We start from the raw sequence: 24,279 nt of genomic DNA, 5'->3' as shown, positions 1-24,279 counted from the left end.
AGGTTTGGAAGACAGTTGGTGTTACTAAAACAAACTAAGAAGAGAGCTATCTTCCCAGACTGAATCCATGTAAAGAGTGCTGACCATCTCCAAGGAAAACTAGTTTAACAGGAATTGAGTGTACCTGAAATATCCATGGAACACAGTGTACAGTGGCAACTAATGGATGGTGTTCAGTATAGTACATTACTGTAATTCAATGGATGCCTATGGGACTTTAAGTATCTCATGGTCTACAGTGACTACTACTGGACAGTGTTTCATTCTGGTTACAGGATGTTTACAAACAAACTGTATAGGGCTCCGGCCTGGTTGTCATAGAGGGCAAAGGGCTATAACTGGAAGCTCCTCCGTTTGGTCTACACACAGAAGAAGAAACCAAGGAAGAAGGAACAGGTGATGTATCTGGAGAAACACCTTTAAGGATAGCCACCTAGACATAACTCTATATGCATGCATCCCAAGACATTAGGTTAGAGTAGTTAGGATATACCTTATAAGCCTTGTATGTTGCATGCTTCTTTTATTATAAGATTTAATGTACACTACGGTGACTTGCTGCAATTGTATCAGTTGATTATAGGAATAATAAACTTGCATGTCCTAAATTACCAGAGTCCTTCATATGTTATATGCTGGTCCATAGCAAAGGAAAGCCTGACAGGTTATAGTCACAAACCCGGTATTTGGGGGGGATTTATATGTTGATTCATGGTTAAGGAAAGCCTGACAGGTTATAGTCAGAAACCCAGTATTTAGGGGGGCTTTTTTACAATATGTTTGGAGGATCTTGCATTTAATAACAGACTGTATGCACGAAATGTATTGTTTTAACCTTTAATAAATTAATTATACATTAAGTATAATATGCATTGTAACGTGAAACAGTTGGACCACAGGCGTCTACACTTTTGTACGGAGAACTGCCTTTGGTAAAAGGTAACAAATGCAGCACCTACTTTATTTCTTTGGTCATGCTGAACATACACATGATGCAAGATGCAATAGCATACAGTACATTTCAATCATTTGATAAGGTTCTGGAAGGCATATAAGTGCAAACCCTGGGTATGATTACTAGAGTGCTATAAGGTTTTTTTCCAAGTTCATCTTGAAATGTGTTTCATTCTTCAGTTCATCAAAGAAATTTCAGTGCCTGGGCAACATAACGGAAAGTTGTACGGTGGCCTGAAATACAAGATGTAAACAGTAATAAACATTTATCTATGATGGTACTTATATAAACAAAGTTCTCTGGTACTTCTACAGTTTCATTAGAGTTTACTTGCTTTATGAAAGATGGTTTTGAAAAAAACAAAATAAAAAGCTTGGAAAACATAAACCAGTTCGAGAGGAAACCAAATTAATTGGATGAAGAAAACACACGAGTTCAGAAACTCGCGGGTGGTTGAAAGAAACCATTGCTGGAGCCCGGAGGCTTGAGCAATAATTAAAAAGCCTTTAGGGTTGATACACATGGGAGGATTTTAAACCAGCTTAAAAGTAATTTATATGCTATCAGCTTGAAGGGATTCGGTCATAATTTTTATGGTGTAGTTTTTTCTTCTAAATTACACTGCAAATAATTCACTCCACCATATAAAATTTCATTCCTAACCCAACAAGTGTATTTTTTTTAGTTGTAATATTGATGTGCATGCAGCCATCTCAGGTCATGTGCTTTCAGAAAGAGCTGCACTAAGGAACTGCTTTCTGTCAGGATATTGTTTCTGAACTGAAGTAGTCGCAGTGGGACATGGATTTTTACTATTGACTGCTATTCGCATATATATCTGGTTATCTTCCCATTGTTCTGCTGATAACTTCTGGGGAGGAGGTGATATCACTCCAACTTGCAGTGCAGCAGTAAAGAGTGACTGAAGTTTATCAGAGCACAAGTCACATGACTGGGGGCAGCGGGGAAACTGACAGTATGTCTAGCCCCATGTCAGATTTCAGAATTAAATATATATAAAAAAAAAAATCAATTTGCTCTTTTGAAAACTGATTTCAGTGCAGAAAGCTGCTGGAGCAGCACTATTAACTGAACATGTTTTCCCATGACAGTATTCCTTTAAGGATTTGCAGAAAAACATGTAAAGAATATAGGTAAGACATTCACCAGTTAGACAATAGCTAAATATGCTGTGCCTGAAACAAACACACCTAAACTATTAACAGCTAATTCAAGCGAGCTAGGTAAAGTAACCAGTCCTGTGAATCTGCCCACTTTTAAGGGCAGTATTTCATTCACTCACAATTGCCATTTTAAATATTTCACCGAGATATGATACAACAAAATTAGACTCATTAGATCACACTCATCTCAAGCACTATAAAAAGAGATTGGTTGTTGAAGTGTTGATTATATTATATTAATTCCAAAAGCCGCACATTCACTTTTTTTTTCTCATTGATGCTGTATTAACGCATATATGAACTAACGGGTCAGAACAACCCAAAAAAGGCAGACTTTAGTGATTGCTTTAGTTTGCCGCCTGAAAGAAAAAAAAAAAATCTAAGGCCTAAGAAATTTAAGAAAAACAGAATCGAAGGCCTTTTGCAAGGAACTTGGTCCTTTTAGGTCTAAACGACTGCTGCAATGGAGAATAACGCGCTGAAACAAACTTCTTTTCACCTTTTAAAGTTTTATATATTTTGAGATTGCATGGCAAGTGAGCAATAAAAGCTAAATCAGAAGTTGAATCAACTTTTGACTTATCATTGTCATTGGATTCTAAAGCTGGCCATAGACGCAAAGATCTGATCGTACGAATCGAGGATTCGTACGATTTTCGGAACGTGTGTGGAGAGTCCCGACATTTTTCGTCCGGCAGAGATCGGTCGTTTGGTCGATCGGACAGGTTAGAAAATTTCTGTCGGCTGCCGATAATATCTCTGCGTGTATTGCCAATCGTACGATTTTCAGTGGGAGACTGTCAGTAGCTTTGGTTGGACATAGATATCGTACAATTGCTGTCAGGGGCAGAACATTGCTGATCTGTTCTTTTACTAATCTGACTGGTAAGACTTTGATCTGAATGGTTAGTGGCGGGTCGGGAGATGGGAAAGTCCGATCATACGAGGATTCGTACGATCGCATCTTTGCATCTATGGCCAGCTTAAGGTTACTTTTATACTGACAAGTTTATGTTCAACAATTACTTTGTTTTAAAATTTTGCTCAATTTACTGATTTTACAGGTACATTTTAAACCAATGACCACACTGTATGTTATTAAAGATTCATTTTTTAATAGGTCCAGGACCTATAGGCACAGCAACTATTTCACTATGGTGTAGTAATAGCACTATTGACAGCTGCCTTAGAAAAAAATCCAGGTTAAGAAAACCAGAATGCAAATTCCTTATTCCATTTGGAATACACTAGGAAATGGAGGAGGAATCAACCGGGGGAGCAGCCTATCCAGATTATGCACGGGTTCTGGTCTAGTGAAGCATACAACAACCATTACTTAATACCGCAGAAGACAATGTTTGGGTGTTTTAAGCAAGCCTTAAGAATGTGATATGTGAAAACTTGCAATATAATAATGCTGTAATGAAAAACTAATTGAGAAATGCGGTTTTCTGTTCTTATTTATTCAAAACCTTTTCCTCAAGATTATTATTATATTCCCCTCCAAAATTTAAGGCAATGTTTTGCTTGTTGTTATTGGAGTAATAAAGCACATCACCAATAATCTTGAATTCTCGAACTCCTTTAAAGTGTGACATTTATCTTTTAATTCTCTGACCTAAATCTAGTTCTTTGCAGCTGAACTGGGTCAAATGTTGCCCCTACTAAGTGATGTCTTTATATTTCATGTGAAACAAGTACAAAGGGGATGCATTTGTGTTCTTTCTTTGGCAAAATTTCAGATACATATTGGGTGAAGACTCCAATACCTTCATGCTCTGAAGGGTCTCTGTCCAATCCATAGCAGCTATTTGAGGTATAGCTGTAAGAAGGATGCTTGTTGCCTTGTTTGCATTTTCTTTTAAGGTCTTTAAAACTCTGTCAACAGATACCTGCAGATAGAACCATGATTTTAATTTCACATCTCCAAATACTCATTTGTCCACGAAAATTATGCTGCAAATTCAGAATTTAAAGATGAAGTAAGGTAAATAGCACAATTGTGCAGTTCCTCATGGATATTGCCTGGGCCTTAATTACTAGGGGTACAAACTAACTGCCGATTGGTTACCAAGCACACTTAAGCAATTTAGCATCTATGTTAAAGAAGACCTACACATTAAATGTATTTGCACGCATAGTACTCATAACTCAGGTCTGCACCCAAAATCAAAGTAATACATCTATATTTAATATTATCTAAAAAGGTCCTTGTTAGTGAATTTGTATATCTTTACATTTTTAAATTGTATATCTGTACATGTTTACAGGCATGTTGCAGCTGAATTATGATAATAATTTACAACTGTAAAGATACTTGAAAACAACCTGGAGCTCTATAAGCAATTCTCTAGGTCTGCAATCTTGAATTTGTATAATTAACAGACTGCACAACTCCTTCACAACTGAATGTAAATACAGTAGAACCCACATTTTACGTTTTTCAGGGAACCAGAGAAAAATGGTGTAAAATCCTGGAAAATGTAAAATCAGGGAAATGGATTATGCATAATATATAGGTGGGACCACAAAACAACAATGTAAATTAAGGGAAAATTTTAAATCAGGAGATGTAAAATGGGGGTTCTACTGTAGTTAAGATGTGTAATTTAACAGATCAGGCTAAATCAGTTCTGTGATTGGCTGCCAGAATTAGACAACTAAAGCAAAAGTCCACAGGTGTAATCACACAAGTTGCAGTTAGTATGTGCACATAGCTGCCCCCACAAGGGAACAGAATATTTCATGTTGATAAAATAAAAACCACTTTAAGTGTGAAGCAAAGGTGGCAGACGTGCATATTTATTTGCCACTAAACAAATATGAAACAAATAGTAGCATGAAGGAAAGGAATGGCATTAAATGAATGTTTAATCTGATGAGTATGAGGAGTTTGTGGGTAAGATGATTGTATGGGTGGCTTTCAGGGTCATACTTATATAAAAACACTATGGAGAAAATTATGTTCTCTACTTAATGTGCTCAGATGAAAGTTTCAAACATGCACCTGTGGCTACTTAGCCAAAAAAAATTGGAAAATATGCACAACCCATAATCATTCTACATCATATGCACTCACAGCTTCTTCATGTTCCTTCCAGCAGTCATAATCAGTTGCCATAGCAATGCTCGCATAACAAATTCCAGCTTCTTTTGCAAGGACAACTTCAGGCACTGTGGTCATGTTGATGACATCAGCTCCCCAGAGACGAAACATGTGGCTTTCTGCTTTGGAACTGAAACGTGGCCCTTCAATTGTGATCATTGCGCCTTTAGAATGGCACTTAATACCCAATCTTTTGCCAACGTCAATTAAGATCTAAAGGTAAACAAAATGTAAGATTAATAAAATCAATGATGAAGTGCCCGTATAACAGGCCACAGAATGAGCAATTTTAAACAGATTGCTGAACACCAAGGGGCAAATTTACTAAGCTCGAGTGAAGGATTCGAAGTAAAAAAACTTTTTTTTTGGGTACTTCGATCACCGAATAGGCTATAGGCGAGCGATTTTTCCTTCGATCGATCGAAGTATTTGCGATAAATCCTTCGACTTCGATATTCAAAGTTGAAGGATTTTACTTTGAGGGTCGAATATCGAGGGTTAATTAACCGTCGATTTTCGACCCTTAGTAAATGTGCTCCCAAGCCTTCCAACCATTTCTTGTAAATAAGGCTTTCTGGTGAACAGAAGTGCCGTATAGGAAGGACATGAATAGTTAAAATTTGAAAGGCAACTACTGTGCCAAACAAGGCTTGCTAGTAAGCCAATGGAATGCATGAATATAGTGTGCAATAGTGTGGCTAGGATGGAGTAGATGGATAAGAAAAATCAAGCACTGTAATGGGGAGGGCCAAGACTGGTGAATTTTTAAAGGCATTGATGAAAGCAGTAGATGTTTTTTGTTTTTTTTAAATCTTAGCAACAATATTCTACCACTGTTATGCATAGTGAGAGTTAACGAACAGTCGAGTTATTAATGTGGGTAGGAGACAGTTTGTTTAAATGTAACACAGATGAAATATAGAAACATGGTTGACCATGACACAAAATGTTACAGCATTTTTTTCAGTGGAAAGGCGCCATAATGAACTACTTCATCTATATTGGGGTTTCTCTCAATCCAGTTTACACACAAGTCAAATGTCAAGTTTGTTCCATCTGTACTTAAAGTTACAAATACATCTGTAATTCAACCAACCTCTCTTGTTTTGGCACAAAATGGTTCAGCCATGGGAATGTGACACACTCCAGGTAGGCAAGAAGGTCCTCCATCATAAAATGTTTGCGCTCTTTTAGTAGTCCTGTAAACAAAACAAACAGTGTGTTTTATATATTTATGCAACTTGCAGAACTCATAAAAAGAGATTTCACCAATATTAGCATTGCTGTGAATTTTTGAATACATATTTTATAATCAGTTTAAAGGGGTGGTTCACCTTTAAGTTAACTTTTTGCATGTTAGAAAATGGCTAATGCTAAGCAACTTTTCAGTTGATCTTCATTTTTTTAAATTTTAAATTTAAAATTTTAAATTTTTCTGACTCTTTCCAGCTTTCAAACGACGGTCACTCGCCCCATCCAAGAAAACAAATGCTCTGTAAGGCTACATATTTATTTTTATTCCTACTTTTTGTTGCTAATTTTTTATTCAGGCCCTCTCCTATTCCAGTCTCTTACTGATATCAATGCATGGTTGATAGGGTAAATTGGACCCTAGCAACCTGATTGCTAAAGTTGAAAACTGGAGACTTGCTGAATAAAAACTAAAAAACGCAAATTCCACAAATATCACTCTCTAACATCACACAAAAGGTTAATTTAAAGGTCACTAACCCCTTTAAGAAAATGTTTGTAATTCTTTTACCTACACCGATATTTTGAATGCTGAAAAATTATTGCTAACATGAGTGCGGTGATCTCACCACCATAACATACTTGGAGAAAAGCACACAACTTCAGTCCACATCCTGCATCCGTGTATCTTAAATTCATATACATATGGTGATATGTATGGAAGGATATGGATGGAAGATGGATATTAAGCAGCATATGGAAGGTGTTTTCGTAAAAAAACAAAACAAAAAAGCAACTTGTATTTATATTAAAACAAAGACTATCACCTATCAATAAATTGGTCCACCATGACTATATCGCCAGGCTGAATTTCCTCCCTCAGGGATCCACAAGCTGTAGTTACTAAAATATGCGTACATCCCTCTGATTTCAGTGCCCAGATGTTGGCACGATAGTTGACATTAGTGGGTGCTATAGTATGCTGCCTACCATGCCTACAAAAGGAAAAACAAAAAGCAAAATATGTTTAGACAATATGCAAGTTCCCAAAATGCAGTAACTGTTTTTTGGAAAATTTTATACAGCACATACAGACATTTTCAATAACAGCGTCCCAATTATAGAGCTTGCTCAAGAATACAAATATAAAAGGGTGGTCGCTAGCAAGGATAAATATGACCAAATTACAGTATAACATACCCTCTATTGAAAGATAAGATATATATATGGCCCTTACATAAAGGTGCTTGAGTGCATCTGCTGATATTCAAGTGCAATTTAATTCAACATGCATTCTCTATGATGCAACTCTGCTTGTAGGCACAGAATTTGTTATCCAGAAAGTTCAGCATTACAGGAAAGCCATCTCCAGTAGACTCCATTTTTTTTACCAAATCCAGATTTTTCAAAATGATTTCCTTTTTCTCTGTAATAATAAAACAGTACATTGTACTTGATTCAAACTAAAATATAATTAATCCTTATTGCCTATTGGGTTGATTGAATCTTTTACAGGATTTTCTATTAGACTTAAGGTATGAAGAGCCAAATTACAGGAAGATTCCTTATCTGGAAAACCCTAGCTCCCAAGCATTCTGGATAACAGGTCCCACACCTGTATAACCAAGCAAATTATTGGAATTAGTTAGCTTGTGTGTTTACGGTTCTTTCAAATGTATTCAGAAATTCTTGGTCAAAGTTTAAAGGTGGAACTATAGCGAAAATGAAAAATATTAGCTTCAGCATACTGAAATAAGAAGCTTTCTAAATACAATCAATTAAAAATTCTGATTGTATTTAGAAAGTTTCTTATGAGAAAGCTTATTTTAAATTTTCATTTTCGCGATAGTTCCCCTTTAAATATCACTTATGAGGTGATGTTTTCTTTTTGTTATTTTGTGACGTCTGGCATAGACTGGAAATTTTAATCTCATTAGCTTCTTCAGTAAAGGGTTGCCATCTGACTTTTTATAAAAGATAGTTCATTTAACTTCATTTTATCTATTCTGGCTGGTTAGTTAAGTAAGGTCTGGGATTTATTATCCATAATGCTGGCGACCTGTATTTTTCTGGATAAGGGGTCTTTCTGCAATTTGGATCATCATACTTTAGGAGGCTAAACTGAATGGAAATGTGCTTTATCTGCACATATTATATAGTTATATAAAATTATATGCACTTTATAGATTGGGAGGAAGTTTAATAGATAAGGTCTTTATTGTGCAAAATATAAATGAAACAGAAAAATTTTGTGAAGTGTTGATATGTTGTAGAATTGGGAAGTGAAAATTCTAGTTTGAATTCTGAACATAATTTTTGCTCTGTATGATGCTGCGGATTGTAATACGTGTTGTATTGTTTAGTCCTGAAAAACGTTTGTCCCATTGTGTATGTTTTTACATGTAGATGAGATGACAATAAATCAGACTTGACTTAAAAAAAGAATAATTTAAATGTTAAATTAATAAGATTAACCAATAAGATTGTTTTGTCTCTAATACCAATTAATTGTAGCTTATTTGGGATCAAGTACAAGTTACTATTTTATTATTACAGAGAAAAAGGAAAGAATTTTAAGCATTTTAATAATGTAATAATTTGATTTAAATAGAGTACAGGGGAAGATGGCTTTCTGGATAACAGGTTTAAGGGTAATGGATCCCATACCTGTGCTATAAATATATATTTTCTCTGAAAAAAAACCTCGAATGTCAGGCAGGCTGCAAACTATAAATTGATTGCTGAACGTCTCCCATTGACTAAAACTGCGATTTGGTAGGTTTTAGGTGGCGAGTTTCGCGTTCTTAAAGGGTTAACGTATGATAAATTCGAATTTTTCAAAAAACTCGATTCGACAGTTTTGGCCATAAAAAGATTTAAATTTTCAATTCGACCTTGATAAATCTGCACTATGTTTAAACTGGGTATCTCCTGAGCTATAAACGGTCTTCTCAAAAGTACAGATATATTACAATGAAAGGAAAAGCTGAAAATGACTTGAGGACATATGGAAAACCAATAGAAGAAATTAAACTATTTCAAGGTACAGAAAAACTTTACCACAACTAATAATGCCTCGGACTCCATTGTTTGAATAAATAAAATAAGAGATTACCTTGCAAGCAGAACACAGTCCACATTTTTTATCTTTCCCAAAACCAAAGCATCGGACGGCTTTAAAGAAAGAAGAAAAAACCTTTTACTAATTATCTCTGTACCACTATATTGAATTCAGTATCTGCAAAGTGATGCTTGCATGGAAACAAAGCAGTGTTCCACAACCGCATTAGAACATTTCTAAAATTAGAGACATTTTGCCATATCCCTGATGCCCTCATCCACCATAACACTTTTCAACAACATCAATTTGAGACAGATAAATTACCGTATACAGTATTCATGCAATTCCAAATGTTATTGAACGAACATACTGAAAAACTGTGATAATTATTAAAATAAAAATTAGTTCTACCACCCTTAAATGATCCACACCCTTTATCACTGTTTGGCACATATTACAAAGAATATAATGCACTACTTTTGCTTCCCCATTCCTCTTCTGTTCTACTTTCCTGATTATAGGCCTCATCTTGCTTGCACCCTATAAACTAGCTTTGGTTCACTCTGTGAATTTAATCGCCATGCTTCATCTACAGAACAATATTGCACTGCAGATGAAGGCTGAATCCTCACAAAATGTGTTGGAGTGGAACAGACAGCTTTGGTGTACAATTGTTAGTATCTTTTCATCTTTGTGCTTGCAGTGCCACCTAGTGATTACATGCCTACAGTTCTTGACATTTAAACCAATCTAATCTCACTGCCCCCCCTAGACACAAAAAATTAATTGCAAATAGAAGACAATTCACCAGTGTGAATTCTATTGACAAAAAACATTTTTATAGAAAACTCAACATTGAGAATGCTGCTTATTTCTTAAAATATGCTAAATGCAAATACCATCTTTGGCAAGAACAAAATATATTGCACATTTGAAAATCTTGCTAAATGTTAACACGTGACTTTGCTTGCACACTTCAAATGGACTCTAGTCAACAGGTGTGATCCTAGAATTCTAATGCAGCCCAGCCATGCCTTTATGCTACAGGCAGCTACTGTACTTTTGTGGTTTTAGTGGGTGTTTTCCAGCCCTGAACCACCACTAATGGCAATATCTGGCATTTCCACTCAAATCAATAAGAGGTGGTGGGAGTTATTTGGAGGGGCTTCTCCACCAGTAAACTGCTCATTGTCATCAAGTAAATGGCACAAGGTGTTTGCACTGCCAGATAATTTTGGCCACTGACTTCAATAGTAACTCCCCTGGTACTGTTCTCAGCCCAAAAATGAAATTTATGGCACTTTCAGGCTGAACCAATAGTGTCAAAGGGGTTCAATCACTAGAAAACACATGTTTTACAAAATTCTCCTCCAGCAGAATCCTACATTGAAATGCATGTTTCAAAAGAGCAAACAGACAAGTCCTTTCAGTGCTACACAGAGCTGCAGGCTAGCAGGGAGCTCTATATTATCACGAGCACTACAAGGTGGATAATATTTGTAGTGCTGTGAGGGGCCAATATTACTAGAATATTTATTTGCAAATCTTCTGTAAAGGAGTATAATAAATAATAAGAATTTAAAAGTATATTGATGGGGGAGATGATGCAGGTGCAAGGGCTGAATTCCGTGCTTTGCTCTGCATAGATAATCATATGTTAATAAAGACGCTGCCTGAAGTCAGTGGGAGGGATTCTTGCCCGTGAGCAGTAATTGATAGTGGCTGTAGGCAGAAGGGAAGCCTTTAGTAAGATGGCAGCTGCATTACCTTCAGCAGCCTGCAACTTCAGTGGTTAGATTTATTGAAAAAATATAATTTAAAAAAATAAACATATCGATTCAGGAGGGCTATATGAGGACTACAGAATGAGACAAGAAGTAATTTTTGCCTTTCATTCTCCTTTAATTTAGATTTTTTATATTTAATTTTGATACCTGCCCTGGTGCTAGCCATGCTCTTAGTTTCCCAGTTTCCCAGCCATGTGACTTGTGCTCTTCATTTGCAGTTTACTGCTGCACTGTAAGTTGGAGTGATATCACCCCCCTCAGTCTATGAACAGAACAATGGCAAAGTAACAGGTCCCTGATCCCAGCATTGTTAAAACGCTCCCATGTCCCACCTAGTGGTATATATGAGAGCAGCACTCAATAGTAAAATTCCAAATCCCTCTGCAACATTGAGTAGGAGAAATAAAGCAGTTCCATCGTGAAATGCTGGCTCTTTCTGAAAGTACATGATCCGGCAAAATGACCGGAGATGGCAACCTCCACACCAATATTACAGATAAAAAAAACACACTTATTGGTTCAAAAGTAAAATTTTAAATTGTGCAATGTACACCGTATAAACAGATGAGATATGTGGACAGGGGGAAGACACTACCATGTGGTATGACAAGAGTTTGTTTTTCACAAATTTGTAATTAATTTCTGTGGTGATTTTGAATACTTGGTTTGGGTACTTCTTCACCAGAGTACGAACTCCCCATGTGCCATAGCTCACAGCCTTAGTTGTGGCTTGATCTGAACTCATGACAAAGCCCCTGCTTGGACAGAACAGTGCTGAATGTTTGAATCAGCATTATCCCCACAGTGCATGTACATGATGAGCTGGAACAGTATAACTTAACCTCTGCACTCCTCCAGGAAACACTCACAATGCCCACTACTCTAATCAATATTTACCTCTAAAGGGTTTGGCATAGACAGAAAATAGCAGATTGTTACAAATACACAACTAATCCAGTGAGCCCACAAGGTTTCATTAAGTTGCATTAGCCAATAAAAGTTTGAACCTTGCCAAATGGGGTGTCAACATATTTCTCTAATCTTCCTTCCAAAATATCAGGGTCATCCAAACCAGATCCACCGATAATCCCAACCTGTTTAAGGGATAAAAATGAATGTATTAGATCATGGCTGGTTATTACTTCATATCTGTTAAGAAGAAAAAAAAACGTAATTTGTATCAACATTTACCACAAAATAAATCTTAAAAATAATTAGTTGTATGTTTATGAAATGAGAAATGTGCAAGTAAACTCATCAAAACTCTAAGGGGGAATGTAATTAAAGTCGCAAAGAGAAAAACAATTCGCACCAATAAGAATAACAATCCACATCTTGCAATGTAATATTGTTCCTTAAATTGTTATTGCATTTCGAATTTTAGTTGCACATTGCGAATTTTAATTGTGCACTCTTAAGAAGTGCTTGAAGGTGTCAATCTTTTGGAGCAAACATAACGACTTTGTCAGTAGGAAATTTTATTACATTTACTGTGCATTGGCGCAAACTATAAAATTCGCAAACTGTCTTCCACTGTCTGAAGTGGTCGCTTAACAGTTTCCCGGTTCGCAAAAGCTATATTAAATTTGCGTAAGGCAAAATTTGTTCGCGCAAAGGCATAACTTTTCGCATTGTGAATAGTTTTTCCATTACTGACTTTTATAACATTTCCCCCGTAAGGCTTATATCTAAGTAGTTTTTCACTCCAGTTTGTCTCACATATCCTCAAAAGTATAATTCTGTAAAAATGTAACTGCCCTGTTTCTGCTTTACCTATATGTTCAGCTTTTCTACATTATATTTGTTCTACTGAACTGAGTATGAGACCGAGTGGTGTGGAAGTCCTGGGCTCTTGCAAGCAATATACAAAATCAGAGCTCTATTATCTAGCTCTATTCACAGTATCAAGGCAAGTTTTTTAAAAGACAAAGAAACGCAAAAATCAGTAAGTGCCAGTTTCTTAGCCCCCCCCCCCCTCCCCAGAATGACTAAAATAATTTATTTTCTATCTTGTGCATTTTTTCCTGTAAAAAGAAAAGCAGCTAGAGATACTTTTCGGGAGAGTGTTCTCGCTACATTTAGCCAGGTGGCCGTTTAAGACTTCTAATACAATGTCTAATCATGTGCACTATATTAATTTTGCAGACCACATGTGAGAAGAGAACATGGTGATCGGGTGCCCTGCTAAAAATATTTTGAAGAAGTGCGCCGACACATCTTTGGGGTGACAAGTGATTTAAAATTTTGTACTTTCACATAGGTTTGCCACCTGGCCAGTATTTTACTGTAAAAATGATGGTTGATCCCAATGTTATTAATAGGGAAAAAAGATAAATATATAGGAGGGCTGGTATTTTTTTTTTCAGAAAAGTTGGCCACCTTACTTTCACATGATTACTTAATAGTTGAAGCAGACAAAGGTCTGTTAGGTTAAAAATTTTTACCAAATTAAAATATCTCCTACTAGGGCTTCAGATCGGGTTACCACCTGGCCAGTATTTTACCAGCCTGGCTGGTAAAAATTATGCTTGATGTTACTGTTAATAGGAAAAAACTGCAAGAATATAGGAAGGCGGGCATTTTCTTCCAGAAAATGTGGCAACCCTAGTTGGAGAGGAAGATGTGGTGTCTAGTCGATCGGTCGGTGAGCTGGAACAAGGTGAAGCAGAGCACACTCTAATAACTTCCCAGAGAACGCTTGGTGCACAGGTTAGAGGTACGGCAACCCCCAATGTATAGTAGAACGAGAAAAACTCTGGCACTCGAGGCAAGTGAAATGCAGGGTTTCCCCTTGCTTTTATTTTATGTGCAGACGTGCAACGTTTCGGGGTGACCCCCTTTATCAAACATGAAATAAAAGCAAGGGGAAACCCTGCATTTCACTTGCCTCGAGTGCCAGAGTTTTTCTCGTTCTTTGGTCGGTGAGCTGCCATTGGCATAGAATGGAGACAAAAGTGGGCATGCTGGAGGTGTGATCAGGCATTTATCTGGGCACACAGGAGGGGAACAAGTTAGGAGCCTAAACTCACTGGCAATTGCATTGCATGTAACTGTAATGCAAATCTAATGTTAACAAAGGAAAATTATGTTTAAGATGGAGCTAAGTCACGTAACAGATATCTGGGTAACGCCTCATATATATTTTAAAAGACACCACCAAAAGAAAGGCATTTATCAGAAGTCCAAATCTCCTGCATTCGAATAGTACTTTGCACTGGGCAGCATTGTTTTTTTTCTCTAGTTCAATGTCTCTTTTTGTCTCGTCTAATCTGTAAGCCATTAAGGCTTTGCCTGTCACGTGATCAGTCGCGCTGCATTCCGCCCCGCCGCTCAAATGGCCTCAGCTTCCTGATTAAACACGTGCTGTTACTGGCGCTTCCATTTCCAATATCAACCGTATCCAATAGAGGGTAAAGTTGCCTAATCTCTTTAGGAGGTTGGAGCAAAGTGGAAAAAAAGACTAGCGGCCTAATCGCATTAACCATGTTGTTTCTGTGAGACGCAGAGCAGACCCTGTGACTGGCGCATTCAGTAAAGCTCCCCGCGTTACATTGAGTTCGCTCGGCATTGCACAATATGCGTCTCAGGAGCGGGTTAGAGGGCGTGAAGGAGCAGGAGAGAACGGTCTGGAGGAGCTACTGAATTCTGCAAGAAACCCACCTTCACTGTACAGACTGCAGCCATGTTGGTTCGCAAGGAAGCCCCGAGATGCACTATTGCACACGCCCCTTAAAGGGCCACTCACATCGTCCAACGAAACGCTTTCTATTTATTTTAATATTCCGGTATATTTTATATCAATTAGAATAATTCCAAACAACATATATGTCAGCCCCAACGAATATTTGATCCCACACCACCCAATGGCAACATAGTATATTATTTGTCTGAAATCTAGTAGATTTAAAACCTTACAAGCTGTATCATTAGTTGATTTTACTGGCCCTTTAAGAGATGGTCTGACTTCTGAATACAATGGCCGACAGCATAGCATACCTCCCAACTGTCCCTTTTTAGGAGGGACAGTCCCTCTTTTGACAGCTCAACCCGCAGTCCCTCATTTGTACTGGAAAGTCCCTCTTTTCTCTGCACTGAATAGCCAGAAAAAGAAACAAAGTTTCTTACTTAATTGGCTTTTAGCAGAGAGCCCAGAACAACTAACAGGTGCAAATAAGATACTTTGCAACAATTTTGAGACACAAAAACACAGTTTAGATAAGGAGAAATATTTCAAACTTTCATAACCTGCCAAATTTTGTAGTCAAAAAAATTGCTGCGCTACGTGCGGAAAAAATTTCTTGTCCCTCTTTTTACTTCCAAAATGTTGGGAGGTATGGCATAGCCCCTTGTTTAACCTAAATTGAACGAATAGGGCTGGTGCTGAACAGACTTTTGTTCTTTTGTTTTAATATATTACATTTACTGGTGTTATTGTTTTGCTTGAGTTAAATTGGGCAAATAGGAAATTGAAGCTACTCCATGCTTGGTTCTTCAAATCTTGATTGATAATTGGAGTACCAGTGCACAGATAAGATGGAGATGCATGTCCTGGCACTATTGTGCACCACAGCCTCTCACAAGTACAATCAGGACCGCCATCAGAAATCACAGGGCCCCATACGACAACATTCGGTCCCCAATTGGCCAAAGCCCCATCACAGATCCTGCCCACCCCACACAGAGATCAGCAATAAAACAGTAAAAACAGTGGCGTAACTACCAGTGGAGCAGGGGGTGCGATTTGGCCAGGGCTTGCACCCCCTCAGGGCCCCCCCAGCAGCTCATGCGCCATGAATTCCACTGGTTCCGGGCGTACGGAGGGGGGCTGGGGGCCCGACTGCACGTCCCGCACCAGGGTCCGCCCCCCTCTAGTTACGTTTCTGAGTAAAAATACCCGCCACCTGGCTGGTATTTTACCGGCCTGGCCCGTAAAAATGTTGCTTGATTGCAATGTTAAGTATAGGGAAAAACCATAAAAACATAGGAAGGCCGGTATTTTTTTCTACAAAAGGTGGCAACCCTACCCCCTCCCCAAAGTTACAATTCATTATTAACAGTAATGCGTAACAGGTTGCTCATAGGACTCACACTACTGACCTCTAGTGGATGGAACTGAATTTAGTAGTTCTGCTCAACCTGTCCATAACCATTTAAAACAGAGAAAGGAGCATGTTTTTTTTTTAATAAGGGGTTTGGGTATTGGAAGTAGAAATGAAATTGAGTTATTGAATGTTGCAGAAACATCTCACATTGGAATAGCTCATTGTAGGGCATTTACAAAACCAGACCATTGTGGGTGAAGGAAAAGTTCAGCCAGCTAATTTGTGTCAGAACAGCTGTATAGCTTGGCGTTCCATTCAAGAAATCGGTAAGTCATTTTTTTGATAAAGGCTTTACGAATTAAAAGTTTACCAACTGTGTTGGTGTTTTTTTTTTTCGTTAAAAATAAACTTTTTTTTAAAAAAATTACTGTTACTGGGCCTTTCAGTAGTCTTCCACTACTTATCAGGGACATGTTACTTCGCTAGTGGCTTTTAAGCTACTCCAAGACCCTACTGCAGCTGACCAGTTTTTTCTTCACTCTATAAAATATACTACCACAGATAGTGACAGTCTGATTTGGCCAACCTGTAATCCAGAAGATAATGCTGATTTGTTACTTGCTAATAGCTCACTTATGAAAAGTGCCCATAAGGCAGCTTTGATGAGTTGTAACTCAAAAGTGTCACTACCACCTATCGCTCTGGTAGGATTAACATGTTTGAGCTGCAGCAACATGTCCAAGACATTTTTTTCTCCTTTAGAAAGACTATGTAGTGCAGCAGGGAACTGTGACCAGTCTTAGCATCACCACTTGATTCCAGTGTAAAGGAGTCCTTAATAAGATCATTTACCTGGGAAAATTAATCTGGCAAAGAAGGTTAGGAAACATTTTTCTCTGCTTATTGGATACTGGAGCCTCCCTGAGAAAATCGCCATGTTACCCCTAGGGCAGAGCAGTAACACATTTTTTTCCCTTTTGGGACATGTTTCATCCTAAATGCATTGTTATGTTGTAGACACCGGAGACCTACATTTCTTAACACAGATACAACCAGCTAGAAGCTTAATGACAAGTAATTGATTGCCACAACACCTTTCCTGTTATCTAACCAAAATGCCATGCACTTGCTCCCCAGCCCTGCCCCATATCTCTGTTGCCACTACTATTAAGAAAAGCTAAAGCAATGCCATGTTTTTCATGTAATTAGGGGATGCTCGATTCTTTTCTCACTTTCTGCATACTGCTGACCATCAAAGTTGGCTCCAAAACCATATCCTTCAGCAGTGTCTGTGAGCAGGTGCATTTTTTTTGTTTGCAGAGTAGGCTCATCTGCCCAACTAAAACCCCATTTAATAAACTCCCAAACCCTGAGATCAAGCTTGACTGTGTGAGTAAGCCTAATTTTATAGTTTATAATCAGTCCCTCTAAGAATATTTCAAACCTGTGATTAAAAAATCCTCCCCACTGGTATCACATTGCAGGCAAAGTAAAAAAAAAAAAAAACGTAGTGCTGACAACTTCCTTAAGGGCTCTTACACATGAGCGTTCCGACCTGCGCTCCCCTGCGTTCCGTTTTGTTGGCGTTCAGCCGCAGGGGAGCGCAGGAATAGACGCAAGTCATTATTTGAAATGGGGCTGTACTCACACAGGCGCGTGTAGGTGCCGAACGCAGGTTCAGACGCAACATGCTGCATTTTTCCTGCGTTCGGCGCCTACACGCGCCTGAGTGAGTAAAGCCCCATTTCAAATAATGACTTGCGTCTATTCCTGCGCTCCCCTGCGGCTGAACGCCAAAAAACGGAACGCAGGGGAGCGCAGGTCGGAACGCTCATGTGTAAGAGCCCTAAGGGTAGCCTTGATTTTTTTTTTTCTGCATGAGTATATTGCTTACCTCCCTTAGCGTTCCATTTTTTTCTTCTGGCACCTATACAAGCCAAAAATCCAAATCTATTTCTATTCCTAGAAATGCTATCTTGTTAATGAGTAGCCCTACGTCATCCTCTGCCATTGGCACTCGCATCCCCTATAGGATCTTACATAGAATGCTTAAATGCTTAAAGGTGGGATTCCAGTGGCCTCCTTAAAGCAACAGGGCATCAATATTTCCCTTCTCAGCTGCTTTCTTGCTTGCTCCTTAAAAGAAATGTAATTTAGATTCTGTTCATGCTGAATATCTTGCTTCTGCTGCTCCATTCCTCAGATGGATCCTTAGCTGTGGCACAAACATGTTTCTCCAGAAAAATTACAATTTAGCTATGATGCCTCTCTGTTCACTACAACTCTAAATACCCTTGTTATCCTAGTCCCATCCCCAGATTTTCCTGCCTCTGTAGCAGCCTATTGTTTTCCAACAGAAAACCCCCAGACTGGTTTCACTACCTTTTCCAACAGCCAGCCCAGTGTTTACAAACAATGGACCCCCAGACTGATTTCCCTTCTCCAGCCACCCATTGTTTCCAAAAAAAAACACTCCAGACTGGTGTCATCTGGCATGTTACTACACGCATCCCTTATTGGGCTTCTCTTGTATTCACTGCACTTATTTCTATTCTGCAAGGTAAAGCAATTACAGCTTTACTGTATATTTTGATGAGCTGGCATGAATACAAAGCACAAACTCCACAACAAATGTCCTAAAAAAAACAAAAGTCCTAATGGCACATATTTTATTGTGGTGCCAAAAAAATCTCAATTAACATGGTGTTATAATAAGGATGAAATGCATTTGTGAAGTCATAATGCAACAATTATTGTGATGATAATGGTGTAAATGTTATTGTGTTCTTTGTAAGCTTGTGGGAACACCATGACAATTTGTATATTACTATTAGGGTGGTGACACACACTAAGATTCTGGGGGAGGTTAGTCAACCAGCGGCAAATCGCCTCTTCTTCGGGTGACTTATCTCCCCTAAATGCTTTCCTGCTGGCTAGAATGTAAGTCTCCGATGGGATGGCACTCGAAGCGATTTGTTTCCCGAAGTCGCCCAAAGTTTCCTCTAGAGACAACTTCGGGGATTTCGGAAAATGAAGCTTTCCAGGTGCCATCCCACCGGCAATTTACATTCTAGCCGGCAGAAGGCAGGGGAGATTAGTAGCCCGAAGAAGAGGCAATGTGTCACTGTGAAACTAATCTCCCCAGAATCTTAGCTTGTGTCACCACACTTAAGATTCTGAAGTCTCTACATGCCATATACTTTGGTAATCTTACACACATAAAACTGTTTGGTGGACCCCTGGCATTCATATTTGGGATGTTTTATTTTGTTACCTAATGGCATGTGGGAGATAAAATGCTTTAAAGGGAATGTCAACCCAAAAATAATTGTTTGCCTAATAAGAACTTAATTCTAAGCAAGTTTGCTTTTGGTTTTTAAGTCATTTGTATACAGTATGTATTGCTATTTAAAGCAGTGTTTGTCCCTTTCTAGTCTCTGTCCTGGTGGCTCAGACAATGTAAGACAAGGCAGCTAATTAACAGACCTGTCTTTGCTGGGGAACTAAAGACTTTTGCAACATTGTTTAGAAAATAACAACCCAGGAGTTAAGCAAATGCTACTTTCAATAGCAATTGTTTTTACAAATAACTAAAAGCACTGACATTTTTATATAAATGTATATTGGAAAGTTTCTTAGAACTGAGTGCAAATAAAATGTGAATTTCTGCTGGCAAATAAAGGTTTAAATGGCACTGGGTATGCACTATTATTGAGAACACACAAGTCTGAAAAACCAGACACATTTTTTAAAGCAGAGAACAGGTAGTGCATTACATATTGTTGATCCAGTTTTATATACAGATAAACTAGAAAGCCCACATCCCAAACTGCAATTTTAAATAAAATGTTAGGTTATGCACACCTGTTAATAAACACTTGCTTATAAGTATACATGAAGAAGCAGGAAGAGATTCATTATTAGCTTTGCTTTACAAAGCAGCTACATTTGCGGTAGAAAGAAAATTACACATTCTGATTAAAAGATACCTTAACGCCTACTCACTAGAATACTTGGCTCCATTTAGTGACTCCATGGCAGACTGCAGTGATAATTTTAGATACAGCATATGACAATTTCCTTCAAGGTTGATGCTAAACATAGAATTAGGTCAGATGATAATTGTCTCCAGGTTTTAAGCACACACTCTTTCAATATGCGTTAAATATTGGATTTTCAATGTGTTGCAGAAGTCCAATGTTTTTCTATGTATTATTTTTAAAGAATATGTTGTGCAAGATGCACTTGTCACCAAATTTATTAGTTATTATCTGGGTCAGAGGCCTATAAACATGTGCACGTATTTCCTTGTAACACAGATGTCATCAAACTGTGCCCATGAACTACTATGATACTGCAAGGTTCTTTATGATTCCAAAAAGGAAGGTGAAAGTGTCAGTCTTACATAGATAAATAGGAAGAAATGTTTAACAAAAGGATAAAATAATGGCATGTTTTACAAGCAGAATTGGGAAAACAAGGAGTAGAGCTGGAGAATGAAACAGGAAGCTAACAGGAGAATGAACTGGAGCAGAGTAACTTAACATTTGATATTGGAGTGTGACTATCCACTCAACATGGTCTACACATAGCTCTAATGCTCCTCTGCTGCTCTGACAAAACAGTGTAAAATATACATGTACAATGGGAAAACACGGTAAACCCAGGGATCCACAGAAAGAGGACCCCAGATGACATAAACTTACTGAATCGAAGAAGGCTCTGAAAAAGTTTTTAGCCTTGGCAGAGCAAGACATTAACACTAGGGACACGGGAGTTGCACCAACACAACCGGGTGGAATCAATCCAGACTCTCATGATGACTCTGAAAATTCAGATCGTAACACAATCAGCTACTTAAAATCATTACCCACATTTGAATGCTATAATTTTTACTTGCCTTGATAGACAAAATGGAGAGTAGCTTAAAAGTTATTTCCTTAAACATTAAGTGTGCCTGAAAAAAGAAAATAAATTGTTAATATCATGAAAAAATAAATAAATTGGACATCATTCTACTCCACGAGACACAAAGATGCCCCTCTATTACACAAACTTGTTAATTACTACAAATCGTACTTTAGTAACAACCCCAGAAGACAAAAGGTGTTGCTATAGCAAAATAGATTTTCAATTAATTGATTCTATGATAAACTAGAATGGGAGATATATACTCATTAAAGGGCTACTATGCCATACACTCTGTACTATAGGAAGCATATATTTCCCCAACTCAATCCCAGTCCATTTGCTCTCCCAAATAACCAAAATCACCAAGTTTTCCGAAGGCACAATGATAATTGGTGGAAATCACAACTTGCCTTGAATCCTATCATAGATACTTATACTCTTTAAGGCGATTCTATGTTATCCCCATTATAATTAAAAAAGTCCTCCAGGGTTCTACAATCACATAGACTAATAGACACATGAAGATCCCTTTACCCCTCTACATGACAATTCACCTTTTATTCCAGCTCCCAAAATAGATATTCATGACAAGATCGTATATTTATTTTACAACATCACCTACGCTGGCTCAAGTTGGCTCATCTAGACAATATATTATGACCACATAGTTACATAGTTACATATTTAAATTGGGTTGAAAAAAGACAAAGTCCATCAAGTTCAACCCCTCCAAATGAAAACCCAGCATCCATACACATACCCCTCCCTACTTTTAATTAAATTCTATATAGCCATACTTATACTAACTATAGAGCTTAGTATCACCTTTGATATTATGTCTGTCCAAAAAATCATCCGAGCCATTCTTAAAGGCATTAACTGAATCAGCCATCACAACATCACCCGGCAGTGCATTCCACAACCTCACTGTCCTGACTGTGAAGACTCTAAAGAGGTGGCCTCTGGTACGGTGATCCACTTTATGGGTAAAAAGGTCCCCTGCTATTTGTCTATAATGTCCTCTAATGTACTTGTAAAGTGCAATCATGTCCCCTCGCAAGCGCCTTTTTTCCAGAGAAAACAACCTCAACCTTGACAGTCTACCCTCATAATTTAAGTCTTTCATCCCTCTAACCAATTTAGTTGCACGTCTCTGAACTCTCTCCAGCTCATTTATATCCCTCTTAAGGACTGGAGTCCAAAACTGCACTGCATACTCCAAATGAGGCCTTACCAGGGACCTATAAAGAGGCATAATTATGTTTTCATCTCTTGAGTTAATGCCCTTTTTTATGCAAGACTGAACTTTATTTGCTTTAGTAGCCACAGAATGACACTGCCCAGAATTAGACAACGTGTTATTTACAAAGACCCCTAGATCCTTCTCATTTAAGGAAACTCCCAACACACTGCCATTTAGTGTATAAATTGCATTTATATTATTTTTGCCAAAGTGCATAACCTTGCATTTATCAACATTGAACCTCATTTTCCAGTTTGCTGCCCAGTTTTCCAATTTAGACAAATCACTCTGCAAAGTGGCAGCATCCTGCATGGAACCTATAGTTCTGCACAATTTAGTATCATCTGCAAAAATAGAAACAGTACTTTCAATGCCCACCTCCAGGGAAGCAAGGGACCTAGTACAGAGCCCTGTGGTACTCCACTAAAAACACTGGTCCAATTAGAAAATGTTCCATTTACCACCACTCTTTGTAGTCTATCTTTTAGCCAGTTTTCTATCCAGGTACAAATACTATATTCCAGGCCAACATTCCTTAATTTAACCAGTAACCTTTTGTGTGGCACTGTATCAAATTCTTTAGCAAAGTCTAAGTAAATCACATCCACTGCCATCGCAGAATCGAGGTCTCTACTTACCTTCTCATAAAAAGAAATTAAGTTAGTCTGGCAAGATCTATTACGCATAAAACCATGCTGGCACAAACTCATAGTATTATGATTTGCTATAAAGTCCAGTATCTTATCCTTTATTAACCCTTCGAAAAGCTTTCCTATCACTGACGTCAGACTAACTGGCCTATAGTTTTGAGGCTGAGAACGGGATCCTTTTTTGAATAGAGGCACCACGTTAGCAATTCGCCAGTCTCTCGGCACTATGCCAGATCTCAATGAATCCTGAAAAATTAAGTAAAGAGGTTTAGCAATCACAGAGCTAAGCTCGCTAAATACCCTGGGATGAATACCATCTGGCCCCGGACCTTTGTTAATCTTAACATGTTCTAGTCTCTTTTGAATTTCATCATGTGTGAACCATGCATCATTAGTTGTATTACTAGAATTGGTACGGTTAAGAAGGAAACCTTCACTTACTGGTTCCTCATTTGTGTAGACAGATGAAAAATATGAGTTCTGCGCCACAGTTTCTGCCCTTGTTACGATCCCAAATAAACCCCAGCCTATATGGAATTAGAAACTAAGCAACAGCCTACTAGATGACCCTGAATGCAAAGCAAAGATCATTAATACTAATATTAAAAAATATAAACATAATGTTCAAAATGACCCAACCACACATCAAAGTAGAAAGCAGTTAAATGTGTAATAAGAGGTTTATTAATCAAACATGATACCCGCCTCAAAAAACAGAGAAATTTATTACAGAAATACAGCAGTTAGAATTACAACTTAAAACTGATTTAGCACTATCCACCTTAAAAACCCTCACGGAAAAAAAGAGCTGAGCTCAAAGAATTGCTTAACAGTCAAACAAAATGCTTTTAAAGGAGAAGGAAAGCTACGGAGGCATTTTATTGCCAATAGATTAGTTGCAATAGTGCAAGCTAGAATGCTATATTTATTCTGTAGAATGTTTTACCATACCTGAGTAAAAAGCTCTAGAAACTCTCTGTTTGTTTAGGATAGGAGCTGCTGTATTAATGTGGTGTGACGTCACTTCCTGCCTGAGTCTCTCCCTGCTCTGGGCTCAGATTACAGCAGAGAAGGGAGGGGGCGGGGGAAGAGGAGCAAACTGAGCATGCTCTTGCCCAGGGCAATGAGGTTTAAGCTGAAATCAGGAAG

The 24,279-nt window shown here is 38.0% G+C and overlaps 1 protein-coding gene across 5 annotated transcripts; it reads right to left on the bottom strand.

Annotated features, from left to right (window-relative positions):
* Nucleotides 1-823: 823 nt before the first annotated feature.
* On the bottom strand, nucleotides 824-20,367 carry mtap.L (methylthioadenosine phosphorylase L homeolog). Of its 5 annotated transcripts, NM_001096549.1 has the most exon segments (9): nucleotides 929-1,188; nucleotides 3,909-4,031; nucleotides 5,219-5,458; nucleotides 6,342-6,444; nucleotides 7,264-7,431; nucleotides 9,552-9,587; nucleotides 9,590-9,610; nucleotides 12,292-12,378; nucleotides 14,945-14,972. In NM_001096549.1, coding segments are annotated over 8 exon segments (753 nt in total). In that variant the 5' UTR covers nucleotides 12,315-12,378; nucleotides 14,945-14,972; the 3' UTR covers nucleotides 929-1,149.
* Between the last annotated feature and the right edge of the window lie 3,912 nt (nucleotides 20,368-24,279).

The sequence above is a fragment of the Xenopus laevis genome, chromosome 1L (genome assembly GCF_017654675.1).
Source record: "Xenopus laevis strain J_2021 chromosome 1L, Xenopus_laevis_v10.1, whole genome shotgun sequence".
NCBI classification, from domain to species: domain Eukaryota; kingdom Metazoa; phylum Chordata; class Amphibia; order Anura; family Pipidae; genus Xenopus; species Xenopus laevis.
The sequence above is the reverse complement of the archived record's forward strand: the minus strand, read 5'-3'. Positions and strand labels throughout refer to the sequence as shown.